Here is a 19,835-nt window from a genome sequence, read left to right as displayed (position 1 = left end):
TGGGGTTTAAAAGATTTATCTATTGACGAGAACTGAATCGATATTAATAACTGATCCGTATCAAAGAAAGCAGAAAGTACTTTCAGTAATTATTATTACATAAGTATTGGCGGGTTGGCGAAGCGAGCGGAGAAATTGCTTTGATATTGCCGGAATTGCCGAATCATTGTGTGGCTGGCTCGTTGAACAATTCTACGAACAGCTCTCTCCCTCAGAGTAGACGTTCGCGTTTGAAATAAGTGATTTGCCATTGCGACGTACAAACGGCTGTGATTTGTACAAATCATCCTTTGAATCCAGCTCGTTACCAAGCTGCTTTGGCAAGTGTATCGCGTATCTGTACATGGAATCAATATACGTGTTTCATCCGAATAACAGTCTGAGCACGCGTGTTATTTCAACGATACTGTGTATCGAATTTAATTGTCCGTTAATTTTCCAGCGACACAAATATTGAAATTATGGGAAGATAAAGGCGAGAGAGAGAGAGAGAGGGAGAGAGAGAGAGAGAGAGAGAGATAAAGCGAGAAGGAAAAAGAGCAAGTGCAGGAATAATTTTCGTGTAATAGATTGCAATTTTTGTACTCGAATCTTGTCGCCGTCGCATAATTATTATTCATATTCCATTGTTATTTTACGCCGATGTTTAATTACGCCTTTCAAATATTCCGATCGGCCGTTTTTAATATGCTCGTATCAAACATTTATTTTCACGTTGTCATGGAGGAAATCATTTTTTCGAGAATAATTTACATAGATATCGCGCTCGAATCGATCTCGCCTCCCTTTCTTTAGATTTGTATCCGGCTGAAAAATATTTGCAAACGAGATTATTAAACCTTCGCTTATGCAAATTCATTTCATCGTGTTAAAAAATGAAATCCAGATAGAGAACGTCATCCTGGAAATGTTATAACAAGTGCGTTATTTCGAATATTTTTTTTTTTTAATTATTATTATTCTGTGTGCATATAATACGCGCACGGATTGTGCCGCATGTGACAAAAATATATAAAATATTCAGTTGTCAATAATTAAAACAAATATATCTAAGTTCCATTCAATATAAATTTGCTTAAAAATTTTTCACAACTAAATGAACATCAGGGGTGATCATGGCGCGTTTTGTCAAGCGTAAACCGACTAATCTTTCGTACGTATGAAACAGGAAGCTTTATCGTGTTAGACGGAAGAATTTCAGGGAAAATTGGAAACGATTTTCCTCATACCACGAAAATGTACCGCGTATTTTTTTCATCCGAGTTTCCGTTCCCGTGTTCGTCCGTAGATTTGCCCGTCAGTCCCGCGGCACCGCTCTGAAAGTGCAATTAATCCATAAAATAGGTATGCGCGGTGTGCAACGCATGTTCAACAGCAATTTCATCGTCCAGGCTTCTCTTTGTCCGCACCGAAACGGTCATACGGTATACGCGAGGAAACGTGACACGGACATTTATTCAAAACACCACGACGCGTTTCGTTTGCACGTCGCGAAAGTGCAATTCGCTCCTAAATCTTTCCCCGCTGCAGTCAAGGGAAGATTTACGTGTGTGACACAATGACTGTTTCAATGACAGCGTGAATAATACAAAGGAGAATGAAAAAAGGGACAAAGTTCATTGAGGACTTATCTCATATGTTAAATCAGGGCAAAGTTATTGCTTTCTTCCTTTTCATTCCCTTTCTTGTTTCTTTTCTTTTTCTTTTTTTTTCTTTCTTTTGAAACAAATAAAATATAACGATGAATGAGCAAGGTGGATACTATTCATTTATTTTATTCGTTATTTGTTTCTTTTTTTGTCGTAGTCAAAGAGAAACCATGTCAGTGTTGATAATATACTAAGTATAAAGTGATTGATTCGTTACTTGCTACGTTGACAATTAGACAACACGAAAAACAAAAATAATCGTTTTGTCTTAGTTTTCGCTATCGATTGCACGAGTTTGAAGTATTTAACATCTAGTTTAATACCATGTTAATTATATTACACTCGACGAAACTTATGATACTGTATTGCTGAATTTGTACTATCGACTGGTGGACTAAAAAATATTTCGTAAATTGAATTACTGGTCGTTAAACCGACCAATCTTATCTTACGTTGCCTACGAAAGACGTTGAACTTTGGTTTCATGAGCCTTGTAACGATAATGTTGAAATTCAACTAAATAATGACAAACGAGTACCATTGTAAGCTCGTTACAGCGTCGAAATGACTATAATTTACAACAAACCGCGATTCCACAACCAACAACGTAATACCCAAATACAATATGCAGTTAGCTAACCCTTTCCTGCCCAACCTTCTGCGGTCTAGTACTGTCAAACGAAAATAACGGAGAATTTCGACGGCTAAGTTGATGCGTAATGGTAGCAACGAGAACCTGACGCAGAATAAAAATCAAGAAGGTATGTTATATAAAAGAATTCACGTACCATATAATTAATTAGAAAATTAATAGAAATGTTTTTCAGTTTAAAGCTCGTCTCTACTTTCTCCCTTTCTTCTCTCATTGCTTCCATCAACAGCGCACAACGTATACATACGTACGATTAATTATCAAATTTAAACAGAGATAATGCATAATTCTAATTAAAACATTCGCGAAATATGAAACTTCAATAACAAACTAAATGAGATACTTTTAATATACTCAAATACTTCTATATTAAAAAATTCCCTACGGTAAAAAACATTTGTAAAAAATATTTCACCGAAAATGGTCGTCGTAGTTGTATATAATCAAAATCCTAGTTTAGACTTTATATGTTAGTCTAATAAGCCTGCTGCTTCGAATGTCTCTAATCGTTTCAACAATATCCGTTGGAACAGCGGGTTATTGTATCCAGGATGATGATAATTGTCCATATTTTCCAGCAAACTGTCCAGACTCTGCGCATCCTTTTTAGCAACCAAAGCGAACGGCAACGTGTTCATCGATGATATCATTCCGTATACGAGTCGTTCGCTTATGTACTTCTTTATTTCCTTCAAGGTAGGCGGTTGCGTTTTGCAACCGATTTGCTTCATGGTGGCAACCAAAGTTCGCTGATACTCTTCGACTAGAGAATCGGTACCGTTGTTGGAAATTTCCTCGTTGACGCTAGTGTTGAGGAAGTAGAGCAGGTCGATTGCCGGTGAAGTGTAGACAGGGATTTGGAAATCCACCTGCAATGTCGATCGAATTTCGATCGATGTGAGCCGGTATGAATTGAATTGGAAATGAAATCTGTGCAACGCGACGAGGAACGAAAGAAGCATGCGAGGGTTCGTGTTTAGGAAATCATCGTAGTCGAGAGTTTGTGCCCGTAGGCCCTCGTCTCCACGGGACAGGTGGGGAATGTACCTAAACGCGATCGAATGGGATTTATTGCATTATTCATAATGCAGCGTCTTCCACCAACGTGAAATCAGGATCTTTCGATTCGCTGCTTCTCGGCCTCTCGCGTTAAACTAAATGTTTAGTAATACCGTGTTGTCGAATTAATTCAACGTAGTACGTTATGCAACACGATTATTATGTAATGGAAAGCGTTAATAATAATTAGTAATCTCACTGTGTTGAATTGAATCGTCGAATTGAATAACCGAATACGTAGTGCGTAACATGAAATGATGATAATGTGTTTAAAATATGTGTTAAAAGGTATATGTAGTTACTTACGAAGATGTGATCGATAGGTTTGTCGTTTTTGTCGTATCGGAACATCATGTTGTTCGTCCATGCGTCACCGTGGTTAATGACGTTGAACTCATCGTCCTTGCGTTTCATTGACTCCAAGCCCTTTTCAAACATTTTCTCAGAGAAGTTTTTAACTTTCTCCGCGTACCTGGAGACATCAGGAACTTTCGACACGTCGTCATCGATTCATTTCCAATAGTATAATAATTACGTGTTTTTATTAGTTTCACCTTTTTCCATTTTGTGGCCAGCTTTCCATTGCATTTGCAAGAGAGGTGCACGAGATTTTAAAGAATTTCACTACGTCCATTGTACTTGCTTCATGAAACATTCCTCTCCAATATAAGTTTTTTTGTTTTGGTTCCTACGGAAGCACAGATTATCGAAGTATTTAGCACAGTTTCTCTTAATTGCTATTTTTTCAATATCAATATTAATTAGTATTAAGAGAAATTAATTTGCTTAACCATTTTACTGCTTAGTCAATATTACAGCTGATAAAAAATACATTTTTGGCTTGTTGGTATCTGGGCCTAATGGAAAGATATTTTATACAAATTTTACTATTGACTATAATGACCTGTTTGGTGTGTAATTGAAAATCAAATTATAAGAGAAGTACCTTTCACACTGTGATGTAGCCTTAAGTAGTCGTGGTTCGAAAAATTGTTTCATGTAGCAGTCAGATGTGATTTAAAGATTAACATAAGAACAATAAGACAAATTGAAATATACATGAAACGTATAGATACATATATAAATAATCAAATCATGGCTTTCTAACTATGTTACTTTAGTGAGTATTGAAAAGATTAATAGTAAATATGACGATCAAATTGCAAATCTTTATGCGTCCATGGGAATAAAGATGCAAAAATATAAAAATATAGAAATTACGATACCCCTTTGTCATATTTGATAGATGATATAATTTTCTGCCAATATCATATTCTTTTAATCGTATTCACAAACAAGATACTAACATGCATAAACATTCGTAGCTAATTACGATTTAGAAATTGAAATTTATCATTCGACATAATCATTACCTTCTCGCATAAGGCGACCGATGCAGCGTGGAATCTCGCCAATCCTTGAATAGCCAGTTTACAATGATCCATATCGAGACCAAGTTGACGATTGGCCATACGAAATCCTAGTGGAGCCAGATCTTCCAGTATCAAACACATCGGTCGTTCCATTCTTATGTAATAAGCTTGCGCACTTAAACGATTGTCTAACAATTTGTTCATCTTTCGCAGTGTATTTGTCATCATGAAGATTTCAAAGTCGAAGATTTGTATGTCCATGATCTTAGAAAACGTTCAGAAATATCTGTCGTGAGATGATATAAGATCTGAAGTCGCCTATCCACGTTCTTTATAAGTACAACCTTTCCACACACACTCTATCATTTTTAATAATTAAAAGATCGTAAAGATAGTTTTTTACATTAGAAAGCTTATTGTTCGGTTACTTAGGAAAGTATCTTTGAAAAATTTACATTTGTAAGTATTTACCATTTCTTTCCTTGGTCCCTCGGCTATCGGCTCGAACTTGAACAAAAGCGACTTTTTTTCTTTGACCTTAGTTTTGCCCTCATTTCGCGTGAACTCCGCCACCACTCTAACTAGATCACTAGCGTAGTTGTCACCTACGGCAGTCGCAGGTTTCGAAATTATATCGGTCACATTGATGGTACTGTCGAGCTCGGCGAATCGTAGGACCCTCTCGGCGAAATCGGCGTTCAGCCATGTCAGGGTCTCGTGGGCCATTTCTGAAATTGGAATCGGAATTGCAGAATTTCATCGGCGAATCATTGTTCTTAGTGGAGCGTCAGGAAACACGGAAACGATCCATTATAGTAACTTATTGCTCATGGCCAGATTTAAGATATCGCGGTTTCCTTTCATTTTATTTTCATCTCCCTTTCCTTTCCACTCTTTTTAACCTTCTCATCTGTTTTTCTTCTCTTTATATGCATATAAATATATACATATATATATATATATATATATATGCATATATATAATAATACATAATATATGCATATATATTTACATTCGCCTCTCTTTCTTCGATTCGTACTCCCTTTCGACTCGACGATTTCCTCTTCGAGCCTCGATATTCACAGGGATCGTTTCTCGCGTTCGAGATCGCTGTTTCAATTAGAAACGTAATGGAACGAGGCGTCTCCTTTTCATCCCGCCTCCTGCTTTCCCCTTTCGGCGGTTTCAGCGCGATGCAGCACGTTTCACTGCCGAAGGTTCCATCGAACACGATCGAATCGTGGTATTTTAAGGAAATTTACGACCGGTCTCTCTGGAACGCGAACAAAAGAATGCGTTCCTTTTTTTCATTTCTTCTCTTTTTACCATTTTTTAATCTTTTTTTTTTTTGTCTTTGGCGACGATCAACATTCGCGAAAAACGAGAAACTTTTGTACCAGCAAGTTCGCGAACGTTTCGAGAGATTTAAATCAGAAGTCGAATAGTGTACACGGAACTTTTTAATGGCCATGGATACAGAGGATTTTAACTAAGTGTATTTAACTGAAGTTTCAACGATCACGTGGAATGTGCTGGTGCGAAAGTTGAAGTGGAAGATAAGAGAGAACGTTTGGAAAAGTACATAATTCGTTGCGTATATCGATAGAATTTCGTTTTGATATCGATTAACTGAAAAGGATTGAAAATAACTGTGCCACTATTCGAGGTTATCGAACGCTTTTTAGATCACGCGAGGGCACTTAGTATGAATCGCACGGTTGATTATTCTCGCGGAGAGGAACGAAGAAATCGAGGGCAAACGATTATGACGTTCCTCTTTTAGAAATCCGGTTCTTACTTTTTTTCTAGTTCGAACATATACATACATAACGCAGAAAATGTATTTGAGTCTGTTATTATTTACAACACTGTATATAAATATACATATATATAGATGTTATATATATATGTTGTACAAACAGTCACAGTCATATATGTATATATATATATATATATAACATCTCCTGATATCCTGTAGCGTACAATTTGTCCTTTACAAAATCAATTTCATTTAACATATCCAGGCGTGATCAATGATTTCTTGAAAATATTGAATTGAAAAGATTGAATTGAAACGACGTAGAGAATGTATTTGAGTCTATAACTATTCTCGGCACTGTATGTATATAAATATAAAACGATGTCTTATACTAGCGATGACTCACAACCGTTCCGTAAACAGCCAACAGCATAAAATATTTTCAGAAAATAGTTTCACAATCCGACAAAATTAAGAAAGCTTGATGCTCACTTATGATCGTTAAATATATGTTAATATATGTTAATAATTTATTTACTAGTTTCGGTTTGATGAAGCTGTCGACAGGCTGTGATACATAAACATTAATCACGCAATTAGAACGGAAATAAATTCTTTTCGTTTTAAAATTCCATTGAACACGTTAGAACTGTTTTTATTCCTTCCGTTTGCTCACAAATGCCATCATATTATTTTGACATTATCTGAACCTTCGGTAGTTTTGCCAAATTTTCTATTCTTCGTCGTTTAATGTCATTCGTTGATTTTCCATTATATCGTACACTGTGTATATTTTGCATGCCAGATATTCTACGCAATCGGAATAAGAAACTCGAGAGTGATGTGAATTAAACAAACTGGAAGAGCACAAGAGTCGTAAAAAAGCAAACACGATTGCTTTCGCTCGTACCTGTTTCACTAGTTTCACTCGTTTTTCGTAAATCTTTTTGTAATACCTTGCACTGATGAATCTCGCGCGTTACTTTACCAAAATACAACACGATAGAACGTAGCGAAAGAAGAAACCACGAAAAATGTAGGTTATCATCGGACACTAACCTGCGAGAGATTGAAGCAAATGATTTAAGGCGCGTACACGAAACTATAATCACTTTACTTTGCCTCCGTGAAGGTCTGATACGGAGTGAGCTACGCGGAATAGACGTGTCAGGTTTTATACGGCCAATCGCACATTATTTATGCTCCAATCAGAATTTGCCCGGATCGTGAACGTCATCTATCGTGAAAACTGTCTGATAACAATTAAGCGGAGTAAGATGTGCTCGACGAATAGCATGGCCACTTCGGATTCAGTGCTGTTTGAAAAATCATTGTTTCGGATAACTTGGAGATAATCACAATTTTCTAAATATTTGAGAAGCGTATCACTTCTTCAGCTTCTAACTGGACTCTTATTTTGGATGCCCCTTACAGTTAACCTTTATGTTCTAGCGTAGGCAAGACGTATCTGGAGCAAATTATTTTGATATGAACAAGATGCAGACTTAGGCTGACGAAAGTATCCGAACACTCATAAAAACTTTCTTTCGATGCATTACATACGAAACATGTTTAACATTACTGTAACGAGGTACGATGATCAGGATTGCATTGATAAATGCACGTAATACCTATATTCATAAAAAATCGTCCAAGGAAAGTGTATAAATAATTTGGTAAATTGCTATACGTTCAACATAGCTGTTCATGTTGTACACTTTTACAATAAACGTCTGATAACTTCTGTATACATTTTCAGATTGGTTTTACATTTTACTAACAAAATTATTAATATTAATCACATGTTACAATATATATATATATCTTATATATTATATATTATATATATCTTATATATTATATCATATATATATATCTTCTATATATATATATATATATTATATATATATATATATATATATACAGAATATATATAGAATATATATAGATTTCTGTGATAAATATTCGAATATTTTCGTGAATCAGCGTCGATAACTAATAACGAGCATAATGAATAGACCGCGGAAATTTATGCAAATTCATATTTTTATTCGTATAATTAAAAATATAGAATCTAGGCGGAAATACTACCTGTTAGATGTCATAAATATAGATGAGCGGGTCGATCGCAGTTCGATAGACGGAGAAGGTATCAAAAATAAAGAAGATATAAAAAGAAAAGACTTCTTAATATTCTATTTTAGATGTTTCGCATATCATTCTACGTTATGTGCATTTTATCTATTTTTGTATTTTCGATTGAAAAATAAGTCTGGTATCCCGCTGGGAGTAGCCACCCACATGATAATCAAACAGCCAAAAAATTCTACCAAATGTCCAAATTGGACAAATGGTGAATATAAAAAACTAAATAAAAAAAAATATATATAAGTTTAAACGTGAATCGGGATTCACGTGTATCAGCAGACAAGAGATTTCTTTATTTCCGTAATTTATGCTGGTATTATTATGGTTCATTACGAAAAGAGTGTTGCGAAATAACAATGGAATTCAGTGTACTGAGTTTTAATGCATCGATGGGAGGATTCACGATGGCACACGTCATGATAAGATAGTGCAGAAGTCATCCTTATAGGGATGCCTCTATCTTATTGTTTCCTCGATTTTGATGGGGGGAGTTCTATTAGAGCAAACGATAAAACGCGCGTTGTTTTCATCGTCTGGAAACACCTCATTCGTAGTGTTCATTCAGTGCGCGATTATCCATCCACTGCGAAGAAATTAAACGGAGATTGATACAGCTCGTCACGCAGCCGCTGCACCTATGGCTATTAATTTAAACCATCACGCAGCTAATTATTCAGTCGACTTCTTACGTTGAATTTATCAAGTAGCACTTTTTATAAATTGCAAATTGCATTACCTGAGCCTTGTCGCGCATAACGAGATTAATATTATTAATGAAATTTTATTAGTTACAGATTACAAGTTACAAATATTAAGAAGTATTCTTGTGTATAATTAACAAGTATTGTAATAAAATAAGTGAAATGTTACAAGTCAATTTTTACCTAACAAATTATAGTTTATAAACTACGTGATTATCTTCTTTGACCAAAAAATCATAAAATTGTGAAAAACTGACCTCTGATCAACAACTTGTAACTTGTCAATTTACTGACATTATTGATTAATAAATTATCGTGTAGGAAGGCTTTGGTTATATGATTAACTTGTTAGATTTTCTTAATTATAATTCCTTAATTGTAATTTCGTTGGTAAAATTTGCAAATATATACGATATTTATAAGACATTTATTGCCAATATTATGGATGTACTAGATAAGAAAACTAGCATGAATAAAACATACAGTTCACGCGTCTTACGCATAAAATTATCAACTGATACTCTAAACGTCTATGTAAATAGTGTCATTAAACATTGTCTTATTAAATATTCAGGTTTAATAATACGATGAATAATCGACTGTTGAAATATTCTATTTTATTTTAATAATATTTTGGTAATTTCTCATGGACATTTTCATATTCGTTTCAAATTTTACTCATGCAATCACGATAATCGTAACGCTAATGAAACTGCTCGTTGCATGCTAATAAAGTTTCAAAATGTTCCTTGTAACAACGCTATACTGCAATATGTATAATCACTAAAGCTATCTACAATTCGTAACACATCCAGAAGATTATTTATCGTTAAACTGCGAATTTTTACTCCAATTTATCTCTTTAGCGTGCAAACACAAGCAAAGAAATGAATTTCAAATAAAAACTTATTTTACCTTTGGATGTTTGATATATCTTTTCATATCTTGTACCTAATTCTGTACCTAAATTTCTGTGCCATTAATAAATCTCCACAAATGCAAAAAAGTGCTCAGTATACTTGCTAAAAAAAAAAAAAAAAAACGCTTAGCAAGACGATAGCATAAATAATCATAAATCTCAAGCTTTTCAACGAACGATATTCGTAAAACGATGAATTCTTTACTGTTCTATTTTTTTAGAGTTAATCGACGTGGCTTCTGAGTGACTTATACGTAAAAGAATTTACATAACGAAGAATAAAATTCAACTGGCGGAATTGTTGATCATAGAGACGACGTTGATTAACATTGGTTGCCTTGTCTCCATTGGAGGCAGTGTCAGTGTTACCAAAGCGACACTCCCACGCGAACTTGAAGCGTTTACGTAACCGACAAACACGTTTATTGTGTTGAGGTTGAAGGAAGTCAATTGGCGCTGTTATGAAATCCCCCTCATCTGACCGTAGGGATCGCGGCGACTATACAAGTCGCTGCCTCCATTATCATCGTCATGGATAGCATTGTACGGTTTCGTAATAGCGAATGACTATATGAAGTTATTTAATTTTTATCGCGTGATCGGTGATTTTTTCATATGTGAAGGAAGGAATATCGCTCACAAATTCCATGTTTGGATTTCTGCGTAACCTATTGTTTATTTTTTTTATCTCTGAAAGTGTAACTGACAAGAGCAACATTCGGATTGATAGAGCAATTACATAATGTTGATAATAAAAGTAATGTAAAAACAACATGTAAAATTAATCTATCGATTAATCTGTTAACCAGCACGTACGTAAATCTTAAATTCCTATGATTGGTAACGAAAGTTCTAATAGAAAAAGTAAATCAAATTTAGTCAAATCAGTCTTAACGCACGCAAACGAACATCACAGGCAAAGAAGGCTTTATAAGTAGTTCTTTTAATTCAATAAATTCCCTGGTCTCCTTGTCATGGTCTCGTTTGGAAATATAAATGAAGCTATACGTAAAAGGATAAAAGACCTTCACGCGAAAAAATAAGTAGTCAAATGATGAATTAATTTGTCTTTCCTGGTTAACAGTTTAAAAAAGAATCTTCAAGTTGTGAGAGGTGGGACGAGACTGGTTCTGTTACAAGTGCAGCCTGTGGCCACTATCAGACTCAATTTGTTAACACGTGACGACAAATCGGGGAACTACGATCATTCAATTATTATTGGTGAAACAGAGTGAAACGGCGCGATAAAGGAACGTATGCAATGGAATTTTATAGCCACTTTTATGCATAATCTTGGGATAGGAAGCGATTGCATTCACGGCACATGGCTCAATACGCATCTCCGAGCGGAGTATACGATCTCGCATACTGTTCTCCATCCTTGTCCATTTTAATCGTTCTGAAGGAAACGCCGATAAGGGCAATACCAAATGTATTCGATTGGCCTGAATCGCGAAACAGGCGCGTGACCAAAATTATACAGCTGCGCGTAATTCTAGAATTCTAGCACGTACCAATCACAATCCGGCCGATTTATTTACATGAGCCGATTAAATAGAGCCGTCCACTAGTTTTCAATTACATTATTCAACGATCGCTTGCCGCGAATCGTGTCGATCCTGACGTGATCGTCGAAAATTCCAATTACTATCGACGATAACCGACGAAATATTGGATCATATGCCGCATGGAACATTGTTCTTTTGTTTCTCAATAATACAGTATATTATTCTTATTGTAGACACTTTAACACGTGCATAGTTTAAAAAATAGATCGTTACAATTAGTTTTGTCCTTCTCCTTAAACCTTTCATGAAGCTTAAAGCTTTCATGAAGACGATTTTCGTACATGTTTCAATAATGTACACGTATTCAGGTCTTCTGCAGAAAAGAACGTTGCGGCAGCATTATTCTATGGGCGTTACATAATTTAACAATTTTCATGAATTCTTTTGATTTCAATGAATTTTCAGGGTGGACTGGAACAAAAAGATCAAGAAGATTCCCAGTCAGTATACTTGTCGTTATTGTCTGAATTAAAATAAATGATTTATGTTGAATATTGGCAAAACGGCGAATGTTCCAATTGCAAATTCCGAGATTTCATTCTTTTTTCGGTAATTAATTCGATAAAAGAAAGTACGAGAAACTCGTCATAAAAATAAAACAAATTATTCAGTTTGACATAGACGACAACGATAAACATACTGATTAAGAATCTTCTTGACTTTGTTTCAATCTACTCGACAGCCTTGATCATCTACGTCAGCGAGATACGATTTCTAAACACGTGTTCATTGCAGGCGAGATAAAACCAAGGAACAAATAATTGAAACTGTCTTAAATTTTGCAACATTTACAGGAGAATGCCCTCTTAAATATTAGTAAAAATGAAATCATACAACCGGCGAAAGCCATAGCATTAATTAAAGGATCAATGCATCGTTGAATGAAGACTCGTATTTAAGAAGATTATATCTATTTTCATAATTAAAAATCTAAAATTACACTACATGTTTCACTCCGCGACACATTCTAACTTATCATCAATTTTTTCCTCGATACACATATTAATCGTGACAACTTTAACACCAGAATGTGACGACGCTTCAAAGAAAATATTGACTTTAGGCCTTATCGGGAGTTAGATTGTAGTCACATGATATGAACATCTTGAAAATTCAATATTTGCGCTTAAATGCAAATTCGTAGGAATATTCCTGGACGCGAGTATATAGTTAGGCTCTATGTTGCCTTCGGTTCATATAAAGGAATAAACATGAAACATCCTCATTATGTAATATACGTACATCGTGAGAAGGCGCTACGTTACTTGCGTCGATTCGGCCTTGAGCTTGTGCCATATTGATAGACATACATCGTAATTTACATACATTGCAAGTCTCTTCTGTTTAACCTTGAGAGGGTTTATTAAAACAGAAAACTGTAATCAAATGAATATTTGCGGTGGTCATAATCGAAGTCTTTAGAGTGCAGATAATGAAGAAAAAGTTGATATTATTATTATTACTCAAGAAAAAACTCGCATCAGCTCGTTAAACAGTTTTTTTTCTTTTTTTTTTATCGAAATCAAACGTTCTTTCGCAATATATTGGAATTCATAAGTGTTCGATCATTTATAACAAATTGTCATGAACATGTACGTAGCAATATAAAATATTTTGAAATTTCATTAGCATTTTACAGATTGAAATACTTTTACGAACCACTGAATAACCCCGATTCTGAAAAAAAAATAATTTCAAAATTTCCTCGACATCGATACGTTTAACGTTATTAATCGACCTCAGAATCTTTAATTTCATCGATTTTGATGAATGATTCAGCGTGGCGTGCTACGTGGCGTTGGTCCAAGTTGCTATATTAACCAGGCAATGAGAAAAAACGCCTCAACATTGGTCACAGTATGATACGAACGCCGCGCTAAATTATCGGACCGTTGCGCAATGAAAAATTATATCGCTATATACGAAGTGAATTTACAACCTCTCCGTTTTATCGATATCGTCGTATGGTCGCCGAATGATGCTTTAAACCGGCGCGGAATATACGATGCGATTTCTATAACACCCTGAAGCTTTGATAAGTGGAATTTTATTTTTATAATATTGTGAAATCGAGAGATTAGTGCAAACGGCTTGGTATTATTACAGAGAAAAAATAATCTTTTATGATATCTTTAACTTTAACGATATCGTTTGATATCTGATTATTCGAGATAAGTTGAGAAAGCTGCTGTGAAAAAAGGGGTAGCCGACACATTTTATCTTAACATTGTCAATCTCGGAGTGTATACGTTATCAGGAACTTCCAATTGAATCAAAAGATACATACGTAAACATCTCCAACATATAGACATTTAATATTTGATTATTCAATACGACTCGAAAGTAAAAAAAAAGGAGAGTCATCGTAGCATGTAAATTTGATAACCATGTATGTCTCTTAGCCTATATAATTATCAAGTCGGATCGAGCCATAATTTCATTGACACATTATCATCATAAAACGGACAAAATTTTAAGATTAGACGTTTCATCACTCGCGATGACTTGAAAATATTTCAATAAGCATAATGAGTCCTTCTGATAATGCGGCAATTAAAATACACATTATGTAGACACTATTATCTGGATATATTATCTAGATTTTTTGCTTTTACTAGGCTTCTTTATTTTTCGCTGTAGATATATTTTTATCTGTAATAGGCTTGTGAATATGTTGTGTACTCGTCACTGTATTATTCGTTTACTTTTCTGCTTCCTTATTCATTCATTCATTTATTTATTTATTATTTACAAGGGTAAACCCTCTGATATAACAGATTAATGTAACTGACGGAAGAATAAAAGGGCAAAAGAAAGAAGAAGATAAAGAAACGAAACAAAAAGCAAATGTATATGCGTATGATATACAAGAAGAGAGAAAAAGAACGAGGATAGACACGAATAAGAATCAACGAATTATCAAGAAGGCCCAGCAAATAACGCAGAAAAGTAGAACAAATATTAACACTATGGATAAATATTATTAATAATTATATCAATGTGTTAATATAAAAAACTCTGATTAATTACAATGACTTTTGCATATAGTGCTACGAAAGAGGCTAAGTTACAAAATTACATGTGATCATGCGATATTTCAAACTATACATTATCCACTCATTATTAAAAAAAATTCAACAAAAGGTGTCGTGCCACAAATATACCGGTCCCAGTTGTATAACAACTATCGCTTGTCTTTTTCCACGAAGTAACGAGGAATTCATTAGCGAGCATAAAAAGAAACCGTGCCCAGAAGGATCGTTTTCCAGGTATATCGAGCTATGATATTACCAGGAACCGGTGAAAGGAGCATCAATTCTTGTTGGATGCAGGCGTAATACGCCACGTTTGGAAGAGTATTTTGTAACTCTTTCTTTACCAGCACGCGCTGGGTAACTGCGTAAGAATAAACGTTTACTGTTATCGCGGTCATCGAACGTGATCCTGAGATGCTGCTGGAAGGCTCGTAATCGCCCGGTATGTTCGAATATCGAGTTCGAATATCAATAAAAGCTGCCGCTAAGTCGTCGCGAAACGCGCGACGCGATTGCAAGCACTTGGCTTGAATAAAGTCGTTACATTTTCTACCACCCGAGGTCCTACGTGTTCATCCCGTTCGCGCAGACATCCCTTTCGAGTCTTCTTCGTTTATTCCCTGGCCGATCCTCTGCTCCTTCGAAACCGTACTCCGTTTGCTTGCCGTTCGAGACAATTGTACGACGAGACGAGAAAGGTTACCCCCAGCCAGGCCGACTTTTACCAATTGTAGTTCGAACTTCGTAGAAAAGAGACGCTTTTATCGCTTTTATGGCTAGAGAGAGAAAGAGAGCGGATTTGCAAGAGAAACAGAGGGTCGATCGATGCTGCGAACGTGCCAGGTAGAATAGGGAAAAGGGACTTACATTCTTTTCGATGTTCTTGCACGGTATTAAATAAAGACAAACGTGGGATAAAAGGGTAATAAGGATTTCGTTTCTCAGATATGATATCGATAGCGTTTGTATATGTACGGTATCATTTAAAAGTTTCACTTGCTTAGTTTCAACAAGATGTACTCTAATCGAGGACTACAGGAAAAAGACTTTATGATAGACTTTGTGACACACTTTGTGACTGAAAAGAAGTATTTCAATGTGATATAGATAAAATAGGGAAGGTTCTACTAGGTGTAGCCAAAGGTGTAATTGTTAAAACGAACAATATTTCAATATTTTCGATATTTTAATATTACAAGCAACAATATTTTTTATATTGTAGAGAGGTTGAAGAAATTGGTGTTGTGTCCAAAATCAAATAAAATTGTCATTTCTAAATGTATACTTTACCGATTCCATGAAAATACGGTAAATAGACAAGCACCGCTCCTAAATATTATTTCATCGTTAACTTTGCATTTCCATTTTCATTTACTCGAATTTTTACATATCCATCAAATTCAAATGCTGTTATTTCGAACTGTTCTTACGTGCCACAAAGTACATGACTTATGGCATCCTTGAATATTTTGCCCTCCTCTTTCCACAGCTCATGGTCATACAAATCAAGCTTCAAACGTTCGAAGTTCCACTTTCTCTCGCAGTGTTTAGAAAGTGATAAAAGGATTTGTAATTCAAGTTATTTGACGTGCATACAATGATTGGCAAGCTGATAAATATATTGACTGATAGAGAGGGATAATATTTGGTAATAACAAAACAAAATAATCAGTCGGGGTCTTTGTTACAATAAAATGTACTTGAAGAAATTGTGAATACGATTTATAGGTTTTTATTTATTAAAGTGGAAATTTTCTAAATTACTATATATTCGATGAAACGCGTACAGCGATGCCTTGAAAATTTTCCAAGTGATCGCCTGCTACGATATTCGCCCCTTGTCAGGATACTTTATTCAAAGAATTCGCTTTGTGTCGTTATCGTTGCTGCGCCCTTCTTCGCGAAGTTAATCCAATCACCCCCTGCCGGGTCTGCAAAATTTCCAGTCGATGTCAGTAAAAGAACAGAAGCCCCCGGAAGAAGAGCTGGCTCGTTTTTGGAGCCACTCAATTTCACGTCGAGGCTCGCAATTTTCTTTATCTTCCCTATCGCGGTGTGTATCTTCTCTAAATAATGACAAGCCGTAACGTGTTTGTTAGGAGAGTGTTGCAAACAGACTACTCGATTAGATAACACTGTTTTGACGTATCAAGACGGAAGAAAAATGACATGTATGTACAGCACGAGTGTTTGATTATTATTAATTATCGCGATAGAGATGATTTCCCTGTTATTTAATTAATTGCCTACCAAGCTGCGTTATCGTGCCTCGCGTATTATATAACATCGCAATATAATTGAAATTTGTTTTCAACTGAATCTATTAATCAAAATGTTGATTTCCTAAGTTATTTTGTTCGATTAAATTTACACGTTCCATTGACAAAATCAAAATGAAAGGATAAACGATATAAGGAAAATCTCATCCATGTACTTTAAAAAAAAAATTACAAAAAATCTGCCAAAAATTATGAATTAATCAATTTCTCTTGAAAGAGTTTGCATCTCCTATTAAATATTACAACAAGTACATTGTTTTGTATATTTTATATATATCTGCATCTATATCTCCGTATCTGTTCCATCTGGAGCACACGAGGAAGTGTTTGTTAGTAAAGTTTATAGCAGAACCGTACAAAGAGCTAGTTTTCAGTCGGAACCTTAAGGAGCACGAGCAATTGCATTTAGGATTTTTAGTTTACTTCGCACTCGATAGACTGGCACGTGCTATAACCTCTGTATTTCCGAAGGGTACTTTGAAACCATATTGTGACAAGCCATATTGTGTGGTACAAGTCGTCGAACTTATCTGATCTGGCGGGGTAGCACGACCTTTCAAGAAAACCGAACACTTTACATACATTCGGGTACCTCCCGACCCTTACCAAGAGAAGTCGAAAGGAAGGGTGGTCTTAATATTCGGGACGTCGATTGGAAAACAAATTTTTGACGAAAACTAATCAGCGCGTGTCCCGAATAACCTTGAAAACTCGGACAGACACTGTAGCATTCAACCAATATACACATTTTAACTTTCTAAGCAGAACGCATTTTCGATGAATTGAGACATACTTTAACGTTCATTCAGTATATATCTTTTAACATCGGTCGATCAGCACAGCCGTACAAACATCGAATTACGTACATTGTACTATATTCGACTACACGTCTAGTTTTCATTAAAACACGAGTGACCTGTTACTATTACTACTATTACTACTGTTACAATTATTACTATATACTGATATTCATAGTTATATCAACACATAACGTTCGCGTCCAAGTCGACGAAGTACCGGAGGCAAACACGTCCGTACAGTATCTACATACAATACAATAGAGGAAGCACCGAAGGCTACGTTAGATGATTGTTTGGCCTGATTTCATACCGAAGAAATTTCTACGGGCATCGAGGTATCGAGAGCATCGAGATTCTGATAGGTAAAGTGTCGTTGGCTCGACGAGCCCTCGAGTCTGCTAAGAAGTTGGTGAAATGGTGTTTGCAATGACTCCTCGACGAGTGAAGTGGCTTTAGATTGGTACAGCTGATTCGATTATTATTGGAAGGCAATATGGTAACAGTGCTCGTTCAATTATCGTCGATGAATATTGACCATAAAAGATTAGAGATCGAGATCACTAAACCTACCACTGCTGGTTAAATTGACCGTTTTCAAACTTCTACATAAATTTAACCATATTTAAACGTTATTATATCGCTTTATAATTTATAACTATTCATAAAACATGCAAACAATATATTTTTCGGTATTTACTTCTAGCTTGCTTTTTTCTGAGAAAAAAATTGTATTCTGTCCTGCCCACCGCTGGTGGCCAATTTGACCAGTCGATAAAATATTTGATTTACTCTTAAAATAAATACAATCAGTACAAAGATCTAGATACGTTCGATCCACGTTCCACTTCAGGCAATTAAACAACTCATAAACTCAAAAAGTCAATTTAAAAGCGCCAATGATACAGTCAACGATAACGATAACGTATCGTCGCAGTCGAATTTAGATGGTATAAGGTTGAATTTCTGGTCGTTTCTACTTCTGTAAATTATGTTTCTAGACGATTACGAAAGTACGAAAACCGCTTCTTATCGGACAAAATCCGTGAAATACGAGCCGCGTTCCTTCGTGACATTAATTTCCTGTCGATAATGGACGGAGTTATAAAACGAACGGCCCATTATGGGATTTTCACGGTTAATTGCTCATTCATGACCCGAACGCATTTGTACAGCCTTTTTCTTTTTCCCTCTTTTCTCGCTCACTTTTAACGTATCCGTGTTACATTTACTTTTTTCGTATTACGACACTATTCGATCGCTTGGTTACGTGAGAACATCGTTTATCATCGTTGTTATATAATCGACGGCAATTATTGTCACTAATGAACCACTGTAAATTACGATAGCTAATATTGTATACAAGTTATCGATCATAATTGCAAAACTGGATAGAAAAATTGCTGTTCGCCGAAGTGGAATATATATTAAACTGCGAATATTTATGCATTTATTGGAAATTTTAATATTCAATACTGTGCAAAATATGAATAATATGTAAAAGTATACAAAATAAAATACTTAGACAAATATTACTGATAAAATGTAACCTCGAATATGAAACAAAGCATTTTCTTAGATTTCAGTTTTTTCTCTGTGATAAAAATATGAATTTGCATAAAAATCCGCGGTTCGTTGATTATTCTCGAGGATTTAATTAACAAAATTTTATTTAATTCGCATCATGTATATAGAGATTTTTGAATGGTTTCCATAAGAACAAATGCAAGATGCTCGTGTTATGGATTCATGGGATCACTTTGTACATGATCAAATTTATTAGGGGAAACCAAAATAAACGGCCGATCGCTATCAAGTTGGGAAGTCGAATCACGCCCCGAACAACTCTGAAATCTCAATTTCAGATCCCGGAAATGGCTTTGTCCCTGAATGGGC

The 19,835-nt window shown here is 35.3% G+C and overlaps 2 protein-coding genes and 2 long non-coding RNA genes across 10 annotated transcripts in view; 2 read left to right on the top strand and 2 right to left on the bottom strand.

Moving 5' to 3' along the window:
* LOC100740132 (basement membrane-specific heparan sulfate proteoglycan core protein) overlaps positions 1–19,835 on the top strand; it is a 180,890-nt gene that overhangs the window by 34,453 nt on the left and 126,602 nt on the right. The gene's annotated exons all lie outside the window — the stretch shown is intronic.
* Positions 1,782–7,700, bottom strand: LOC100747125. 3 transcript variants are annotated; one of them, XM_003487581.4, is made up of 6 exons: positions 7,552–7,700; positions 5,205–5,461; positions 4,734–4,997; positions 3,915–4,048; positions 3,667–3,832; positions 2,772–3,170 (listed from the first exon to the last, which is right to left on the bottom strand). In XM_003487581.4, exons 2-6 carry the CDS (start codon positions 5,457–5,459, stop codon positions 2,772–2,774), a joined length of 1,218 nt encoding a protein of 405 aa, XP_003487629.1. In that variant the 5' UTR covers positions 5,460–5,461; positions 7,552–7,700. The 3 variants fall into 3 exon arrangements, with proteins under 3 accessions (XP_024221776.1, XP_003487629.1, XP_012238138.1); XM_012382715.3 differs by lacking the exon at positions 7,552–7,700 and adding an exon at positions 7,403–7,535; XM_024366008.2 differs by lacking the exon at positions 7,552–7,700 and having other exon boundaries at positions 1,782–3,170; positions 5,205–5,459.
* LOC117151378 lies at positions 6,561–6,745 on the top strand. Its single transcript, XR_004461263.1, has 2 exons — positions 6,561–6,603; positions 6,662–6,745. It is a non-coding gene; the product is annotated as an uncharacterized LOC117151378 (long non-coding RNA).
* Positions 16,430–19,835, bottom strand: part of LOC105680443 — a 32,167-nt gene continuing 28,761 nt past the window's right edge. The window contains exon 2 of the long non-coding RNA XR_001102107.3: positions 16,430–16,794. This is a non-coding gene — a long non-coding RNA (uncharacterized LOC105680443). The remainder of the gene's footprint in view (positions 16,795–19,835) is intronic.

This window comes from Bombus impatiens, unplaced genomic scaffold (assembly GCF_000188095.3).
Source record: "Bombus impatiens unplaced genomic scaffold, BIMP_2.2 scf_0166, whole genome shotgun sequence".
Lineage (NCBI taxonomy): Eukaryota > Metazoa > Arthropoda > Insecta > Hymenoptera > Apidae > Bombus > Bombus impatiens.
Note: the sequence above shows the minus strand (reverse complement) of the source record. Positions and strands in the feature narration are given on the sequence as shown.